The 9,741-nt window shown below is 42.0% G+C and overlaps 1 protein-coding gene across 1 annotated transcript in view; it reads right to left on the bottom strand.

The window, feature by feature from the left end:
• Pth2r (parathyroid hormone 2 receptor) overlaps positions 1–9,435 on the bottom strand; it is a 77,921-nt gene extending 68,486 nt beyond the window's left edge. The window contains exon 1 of the mRNA XM_036173472.1: positions 9,023–9,435. Coding sequence (XP_036029365.1) covers positions 9,023–9,097 — 75 coding nt within the window. The 5' untranslated portion in view covers positions 9,098–9,435. The remainder of the gene's footprint in view (positions 1–9,022) is intronic.
• Positions 9,436–9,741: the final 306 nt, after the last annotated feature.

Genomic DNA, 9,741 nt, shown 5'->3' with positions numbered 1-9,741 from the left:
AAAAAAATGTTAATTACAGAAGAAAATGTGGGGTTCTCATCTATCCCCAAGCTGTTTTCCTTTCCATCATGTTAATAGAGTATATTTGTTCTAAATGATAGATTAATATTGACATATTATTACTAGTTAACGTTCACACTTGTGCATACATGTTCTTTATACAATTTCCCTTATATTTTAACTTAATGTTGACTTATGTTCCAACATCTCACCAAAATGCCACAGTAGAATTCATGATATTTTCTTAGGATTTTTCACACTTCCTAATTTTTAATTCTCTTCATAGTTTTGAGGAGCATGGATTAAGTATTTTACATTAAGTCCTTAGTTAAGATTTATCCAGTGTTTGGCTTGAGACTGGACATCCATCTCAGATATCATATAATTGGAAGTACATATTAGCTTAATATAAACATAGAAAAATAGTAAATAGGGATGGAAACCATTTTGGTCTTGAACTCAGATTCAGACAAAAAAAAATCTTTTTAGAGCTGACCCTGTATTGATAACCCACTGAAACCTGAGTCCTTTATATGTCAGAACTCAAAACCTCCTTCTGTTGATATGGAAACAAATGAAATGCAGTGGACAACTTTGCTGTGTTTGCCAATCCTTGGGATGATTCCTGATACACTCTGCAACTCCAGAGTTCACTCCATTTGGAAACGACAATCAGACAACATTCAAATGTGTTATTCAAGTGACATATTTGGAAGTGGAAGACTGCAGAAGTGAGGTGCCATTTGTAAAGCACCATTATCAACAGCACCTACAATCAGTATACTCCCCTGTGGATGTTGTTAACCTTGGTCTTTCTTTTGATCTTTATTCCAGCATCAAAAACATAAAACTCATTCCTAGCCCTCACCTTCCTGTGCAGAAGTAGGTGTTAGGTCATACTTGGATGTCAGACTACAGTTTGTCAATTTTTGATTAAGCGGAAACAATTTTTTAAACAAAGCTTGAGAATTGAAGTTATAGCAACTTGAAATTACCTATTATAGTGAGAATGATTGTAAGAAAATATGCCCTGCTTTTATCGGCTGACAGAAGATGCAAAATATATAAGAAAATAAATATAATACAATGGCTATTGCCTATGGAATAGTTAGGAGAAACACTACAGGGCATACAACTATTTAAGGTGTACTATAGAATTATAGGTAACTGTAGCTGGCACCAGTTATATCAAGGTTGCAATCTGTAGAGTGAATTCTCCTTTGGTTTTAGTTATGAAATTACTCCAGGTGACTAATTAGATAAAATGGGTAAGTAAAAGGTTTTTGGTACAAGAACACTTCAGAAATGTGAAAGTGATACATGACTAAACTCATCAATATTTTGTATTCCCCATGTGACCCATTTTCAAAAAACAATACACAATAAAGCTGATATCTAAGTGTGGCTCTTACACTGCTGAGTTCTATGTTGACTTAATCTGCTTCACCGTTTACTCCCAAGTGCTTGTTTCTTAGACACACTCTCTTTAAAAACCCAGTTCTTCTTTCTACTCATCGGTGATACTTGACTGTTTCCAAATGCTGCCGGCCAGTGGTTTAGTCCTTAGAGTCTCTGTATCTGTCCCTTCTCTGCAACGGCATCTGGAACAGCTACTACAGCATCTCAGGTGAACATGCCCAACTCAGCCCAAGATCTGAAACAATGGCCCACAGCTCATTTGGAATATAATCCAACAGTCCGTGTTGTATAAACATCCTCCCCCCTCCCAGCCCCCGTGTGTGTATCATGGACAGTAATTAGTTTTAACAAACAAGACCAAAATGTTTCGTATTTTGTAGTTTTATTATGTAGGCTCTAGAGAAAGGAAGACACACATGATTGGAACCAGTGGAAGAGCAGTGAAAAGAAAAGAGAATGGGTATGTAAAGCAGGAACGTGGCTGTGGGGAGTGAAATGTAATGTCACTCTGTAATGTCAAATGAAAAGTATAAAATCTCAGATATCATATAATTGGAAGTACGTATGAGCTTAATATTAAAAAAGACAAATCGTAAGTGGGGATGGAAACCATTTTTGTCTTGGACTCGGATTTAGACCAAAAAAAATCTTTTTAGAGCTAACACTGTGTTGATAAACCAAGAAATCTGAGTCCTTTATATGTCAGAACTCAAAACCTCCTTCTGTTGATATGGGAACAAATGAAATGCAGTAGACAGCCACATGCTTGTTGCAGCCCAGTTACTTCTGGAAGATGTGGACTCCCAGGACAACTTTGCAGTGTTCACTCTCTTACTTGGGGTGATTCCTGATATGCTCCGTGACGACTGAGTTTGTTCCCTTTGGAAATGACAATCGGACAATAGTTTCTACTAGCCAAACAGTGTTGGCCTAATTTGAGATGGGAAAAATTGTCAGGAAGATCATTTCCTTCAGGCAGTTAGCAGCCAGAATTTGAGATTACAGAAAGTCAGAGTGTGGGCCAAATGATAGATGGGTACATAACAGCATGAAAGGCCAATGGCCAGTGCAGCCCTGAAGCAACACATCTGCCATAAGAGCACAGCTGTGACAGCTGGGGAAAAGTAGAGACTAGGAAAACTAGCAAGTCTGACATCAATTAGCAATGAGAAGGCCATTTTGAACAGAAGCAGTGATATAAAATCACAATTAATAATATGATCACTAAACTATAAACTTGTAAACAACAATGGAAACTGTATACTACCTACAGTAGTAACAACTAAGCATATCGATTAAGAACATAAAGACAACATCAAAGTATATTCTACCACCAATACTGCAGCCCCAAAAAAGAAATCCCATGTCAAAGTAATGCAGGAGAGTGGGAATGGCTGGACTCTGTACTACACCAAGGACTGAGGAGGGCCAAGCCACTCATTCTTCTGTATTCATTTATTTATTACTAGACCACAGTCTTCTCCCCTCCACTCTCTGCCTGTAGGATGTCCTGTATGTAGCCATGCACTTTGTATTAATATATTAGAAATCAACAGATCTGTTTCATACTGTTTATACTTTTGGATACTTATAATCCAAACTTTTACTCTCGGGTGTTAAGTAAATTTAGTCTTATTAGAAAATAAATAAAAAAGAACATAAAGAAAACTCAACATGAGAACTTGTAAATTCAATAGTTTTCTGTAGCCTTTCGTGGAGATGAACCCAATAAGGCTACAGGCATCACTCAAAGTGATCGCTGGGCAATTGTGATGATGGGAGTTTGGATGCCAGCACCCAGACAACAAGGAAGGTGTCCTAGTCACACCTGTAACCATACTCTGAGCAGAGAAGGAGGATCTTGGGACTTTGCTGGCTTTGGACCCGGAAGAGACAATGGAAGGCCCAGGTCCTAGGAGAGACCCTGCTTCAAACGAAAATGTGTAGAGTCATAGAGAACACCTGATATCCTCCCTGGCGTCTACAGGTGTAGCCAGGGGCATGCATACACACATGTAGGCATACACTCAACACAGACACATGGATGCCTGCACTCACACAGATACACACTCCTGCACACAGAAGCACACACACACAAAGTAAATAAGTGCATACATCTTTTTTAACGGCGAACGTAGGAGCTAAGCCTTAGTCTCCCAATTTCCAATAAAAGACGTAACAACTGCCCTTTGTGAGTGAAAGGGAAGAAGGTAAAGAGAAATTATTCTTAGACTAGATTAGATAACTGAGAAATTTAGTCAGCAGTTCTGGGAACCAGCAAAGGCTTCCAAAAGAGGAAATCTATGTGTTGTCAGCAAAGCCAGGTCCCAATGAGGGCAAAACGTTACACTTGACAATATTGTGAGGTGTAAGTCTGGGTAAGGGACCCAGACTTTTATACAGACAGAGGGACAAGACACAGGAGGTAATAACTTGAGGACAGGACACAGGTTAGGTTCACTTCCCTCCTGATGAACTGCCATCATTCCAAGTTTGTTTTAGGGACAGACTCTAATTTAGAAGCATTTATGAAAATTTTGAACCTGATCTTTGGGGGGAACACGGTCCAGTATCGTTCCCAGGGATTCTCACAGTCTGGAGCATAAGAAGCCCTCGGGGTACCTGCTGGTTGAACTGTCATGAGCTGTCATTGAATTTTGGTTAGGGAAGGTCCCTTCAGTTTTCTAGGATCTATACAAAGAGCAAATATTATATTGTTTGATGATAATTCCTTTGCTGAGATCAGAACCACTGTTTCCAGGCTTCCATTGTAAACTAAAAACCAAGGGACTCCCCATGATCCTTCTGGATTTTCAACACCATCCTGGGACTGCTGAGGCACCTAGCTTCAAGGATCAAGCAAGGACGAGGTTCGCAGCCTCTCTGGGCGTGATTCAGCTGTTTGCTGCTATTTTAGCATAAGCTGGAGTTAAAAAATCTTTAATAGCCGGACAACGGTGGTGCAAGCCTTTAATCCCAGCACTCCTGAGGCAGAGGCAGGTGGATCTCTGTGAGTTTGAGGCCAGCCTGGTCTACAGAGTGAGATCCAGGACAGGCACCAGAGAAACCCTGTCTCGAAAAAACAAAAAATAAAAACAAAAAATAAATAAATAAATACTCGTTAATAAATGTATGTATCCATGCCATTTGTTCTGTTCCTCTAGAAAACCCCGACTAATTTACTTATTAATCAAATAGTCTTAATAATGTACATTTTATAACAGACATAAATAAAATGGCTAAAGGATCTGATTGCTATTGGAAAGAAATCAGGTCCTAGAGATGTCATAAGGAATAAAAGGAGAGCTTGCAGGTGGAGGGAACGGTCTCACAGTTTCTCTCTCATGCCAATTTAAAAGCCTGCAGCAGCTCCTGATCTCAGCCAACCACTTTTTAATGAAAAGAGCTTGGCTAATCCAGTTGGGAGAAAAGAAAGAGCTGGTATTTTTATTTTCTTCTTGTTTGTCCATTTTAAAAATCAAGACGTTCGCATTCTGTGCATAAATGGTATCACCGCCATTTCACAGTGGGGGAAGTGAAACTCAAAAGAGAAGAAATGAAGTGATTTAAAGAAAAAATAGAGCAAGAAAGACTAACCCAGAGAGGTGACAGAAAAGAGGAAAGGCAGGGGGTGAGGGGGAAGACATCCTGTGTTCTAGTAGCTGACCAACACAGCTGGAGCCAGAGGCCAGCAAACAAACAGAAAGTAGGGGTGTTGTGCCTGGGAATGTTATAGATTTAGTTCCAAGGAATTGAGAAAAGTGCTCAGACATTAAAAATGACTGGATACATTGCAAAGAAACAGCAAGGTCTAGCTCCCTTTCATTCCTCTGCCTCTGGGGCTGAAGAGATGACCTGCACAGAAATCCATCCCACCAGGGACACGAGGCTTCCCCTTGTCCTTTTAACCAGAGACAGTTGACCAGAGTCCTGGCTGTGGGCAGGAGGGCAAAAACCAAACCAAGTATCTCTGCTTGGCTGCAGCAGGGCTTGCAGCAACCTGCACAACAGGGACATAATCAGCAGTCACATTTCAGCTTGCTAAAAAATATAAGTGTCCTAGCTGCCCATGTCCTAGGATTGTCATCATGGTTCTACCTACCAATGATGGCTCCATGGCAGTTCTGTCTCTCCCAACTCTCCCCAGAGGTTGAAGTGCACGGTGTATGGTGACTGCGTGTATTGATTTCTTCACTTCCTCCCTTACCTCCCACTCACAGTGCTCTACCCCCACATATGTCTATGTGGGATACAAATTTTATCTGAACACACTCACACAGCGTGCATTAGTGTTTTGCACTAGATATGTTTTAACATATGCACATGATATTTTCTCATTATGCCATCTTTGTCCCATCTCATCCTACTTTGTGATCTCATCCTACTGGCGAGAGCATATTTAATGCATTGCTTTTCTGCTGGGCACAGTACTCCATTACGAACACTCACATTGTGCCCAATTCTATAGCAGCACAGACCTGCTTTGGTGCCCAAAGTAGACTAAGGTGAGAAATTCTATGGGCCACAGCTCTGGAGTGAGCATTACTGGTACCGGGGTGGGTAGGGGCTGCATATAATTTAGTCAAGCAATGCCACCTGACCTCCACAAAGAGGGGCACCAGCAGGAGGTGGGAGCTCTGAAAGCCAAAGCCAAGGTGTAAATCATGGTGCTTGAATGGCGTGCATCCTCTGATGTCTCTTCGCCCACTCTCGTCATCAATAAAAACATAAGTAATGACGGTGCCTCTCTCGTGGAGTTACTGTGGGAATTAAATGGGACACCAATGTATTTAGCACAGCATTGAGCATTTAGTGAATCAGTAAGTGGAGGCATGGGTTATCTGGTTTTGCCACCCACTAGGACGTCTGACCTTCCAGGACACTAAATCTTCAGGATAGGTGAAGAGAGATCACAGACCCCTGCCTTGCTGCACAGAAGGAGACAATAAAAGCATGGAGATCTGTACAACACAAAGGTCTGTACACAAGTATTTACTGAGGACTAACTAGCACAGTAGAGAAAGCAGAGAGCGTATGGTGGTCCTGACTATCATGTGAGCATCATGGCTTTAAGACATGCGCTGCCGGGCTCTGTAATGACATCCAGGTTATGAATGCATGAGTCCTGAATTGGGCCTTGAGGCAAGGCTGCAATCTTTATAAGAATCGATAAGCACTGACCCATGTTATCTATTCTGTGATGTGATCCAATGTCAATTGACAATTAAACATTTATTCTATACCAGCCCATTCTGCTTAGATAAATCTTGTTTGGTGTTTTTTCAACATTTAATAATTTTTGAATTATATGTATACCTATGAATATAATCATCGCTTACTTGGCACTCAAAGATAAATCAAGACAGGTGCATTTTTTTTCATAAATACATTGTCTCTTATACTTTAGCTAATAGAATCAGCAGGTAAGACTTGGATAAATAATACCCACAATGTGTTTCAGCTCTATTCTTCTTCCAATTAACTAATGAAATTTCAGGATATATAATAGCCATAAACTAATGTAATAAGCCAAGAATTATAGAATTTTAAAAAATTAATCCAATGTAATTCTTTTTAGATGAAAAACTGCAGGTCAAAGAATGTATAAATATGTAAAGGTAACTTAGAGCCTACAGTTTTTCTTGAAAGACTGAAAATGTAGTACATACTATGTCATCACACTATGGGTGTCTAGTCTTACCACAACTTGTCATCTCCTGGCTGAGATATATATGGCAGGCCTGCACTTTTCTGAAGGGAAGGGAGAGAGAATGGATGAGGGCAGGTTGGGGGAAGAGACTGGGAAGAGAGGAGGGAGGGAAGAGAAACTGTGATTGGACTGGGAAAAATTAATAATTGATTAATTAATGAAAATGACCAAAGAAAAAATTAGTCCTATATGATTTTTTTAAGATGAAAAACCGAAGGTCAGAGGATGTATAAATATATAAAGGTAACTTGTTCAAACCCAATGTTTTTCTTTGAAGATTAAAAATGTAGTCTATAGTATGTCATCATACTGTAGATTTATGAATTCCGAGAGAGAGAGAGAGAGACAGACAGACAGACAGAGAGGATGAGAGGGAAAGAGAGAGAAAAAAATCAGTGTTAAAAGATAATTCCCAACCAGGAAGAATTTCAGCACCCAAAGTCATCTGGCAATATCTGCAAATATTTGCTCCTGTCACAGTGAAGGTCAAGGGGCTGCCACTGGCCTCTAGTGGACAGAGTAAAGAGCCTCCTACACAATAGGAGACAGCCCCCAAAGAAACAGGTATGTGGCCCAAAAAGGCAGTAGTGCTCAGGCTGAGGGTCCTACTTGTTTTATTGAGAGCAAAAGGCAAATGAAATATTCTACCCATAATTTCACAGAGATTCGTTGAACTAAATAATGTCTCTCATTTCTTGAGAGAAGAAACCTAGAACTCTGAGAAAAAGAAAGGGTCAGAGCAGATCTTCCCCTTATACAAGAAGGTAGTGGTTTTAAATTTTATCCAAATACCTTATTTGACAAAAATGTAAGAGGCACCTTGGAGATCACCAGAGTCCTATAACTCTAATGGGAATTTCCCATCCAATCTAGAAGGTTTTCCCACAGACACGCTAATATGAAAGCTTCTTTCAAACTTAAAAGAACATATTTTTAAGTGACCATTGAGTGACATGCTACCCATTTGGTTTTCTTTAACAGAATAAGTCTCCGTGAAACGTCCTGATCATGCAAGGTAAAGGCTAGTATTTCTCAGGGCACGTATTTCCTAGGAAATCTTCTGATTTTATGTGGCTTATGACTATGGCAGATTAGCTATTTTTAACTATATGAATAATTAAAATTTAAGTTGGCCATTTTAAAGTCAAAGACATCGTTTTAAGTACCACAGGAACATATTCATGGGTGCATTTAACTGTCGAAGGAAAGACTTCAAAAAAAAAAAAAATGAATTTTTATTTGACGGTCAACGTGCGCCCTCTACCGAACAGAGCGATATAACCTCAGGTCTGTTTTAATTCTCAGGACCCAGCCGTCAGAACCCCACTGCAAGCGTCTTTCTTTCTAGTTCATCCGGAAAAAATAATAATAATAATAAAACTGTGAACTTTACATATTCTTTGACTTTAAAAATAAATGAGGATGAAATTTCCTTGCACATTAAAGAGGCCCATTATGAAAGCTCTCCCAGAAAATCCCTAAGAGACAGTGGCAATAGGAATATTACAGCGACCACCGCTACTCAACCTAAGAGCCTAGCGGTATTTGTATCCGGTCTAGCTCCTTTGCGTTCGCATCAGAGAGGGACAGTCACACTTTCACGCGGTACCATCGATCCTAGAAGTTTTAAGCTCTCAAACACGATGGTGAATTACAACAGACAAAAACCACTGGGGTGGTTAAGGCAAGAACCCCGGAGATTACATGGAAGAACAAAAGTTCTTCCCATTCCAGCTGTGCATTCCCGATCCCGAACGCCAGGATGCTGGTGGGACGCCCGGAGCCCAGGACCTCCCGCCTAAGAGAATGCGGGCGTGTACGAGCGCGGTGCGATGCGGGAGAGAGGCTTGCATCCCAGGCTGGGGAAACAGGCGCCAGTGTCCCAGCTCTTACCTGAGCTCGGACCAGGAGACAGCTGTGGAGAATCAGCCATCCGCAGACGTAGGGCAACGCCTCCAGCCAGGCCATGTCCAGAACCGCCCAAGGCACAAGCAGCGTCTGTGTCCTACTTGATCAGGACTGGGCAAACTTGTGATGGGGAGCGCGGCACAGCTGGAGAGCCGGAGCGCGGGAGCCACCCGCCGGGATGCTCGGGTCTGACCGCCTGCACCCCTGAGTCTGGGAACCCGAGTCCTGAAAGCCTCAGCTCCGAGTGGTCCCGCCTTCCACCGTGCACAGCCACGGGGAGGCGGCGGAGGATGCAGGCGCGTTCTTCCCCAGTCGCTCGGTCCGCAACCCACGAGCCCCGAGGCCACGCGATTCCCGAGGCGGGGCTGCAGCCACGCTCGACTCTCACTGTGTCTGCTTGCCTGAGCTGGGTTCTGAGTCCCCACGCCATCTCTGGGCACGCCCTGAGTCCTAGGAGGAGTGGCCCAAAACTTTCCTCCTTCCCAAAGGCGTGCTGACCATCCTGTGGGGTCGGTCTCTCTGCAGCTGTCCGCTGCACAATCTACGACCCTCTGCAGTTCTCGGGTGCATTTTCTCCTCACTACAGTGATTTTCTCTAGGTAGGAAGGGACAGAAGCAAACATGTGAGGGTGTGTGTGTGTGTGTGTGTGTGTGTGTGTGTGTGTTCCTGAGAAAGCTCACAGTCCCAGAAGCAAACATGTGAG

The sequence above is a fragment of the Onychomys torridus genome, chromosome 23, assembly GCF_903995425.1.
Source record: "Onychomys torridus chromosome 23, mOncTor1.1, whole genome shotgun sequence".
Lineage (NCBI taxonomy): Eukaryota > Metazoa > Chordata > Mammalia > Rodentia > Cricetidae > Onychomys > Onychomys torridus.
The sequence above is the reverse complement of the archived record's forward strand: the minus strand, read 5'-3'. Positions and strand labels throughout refer to the sequence as shown.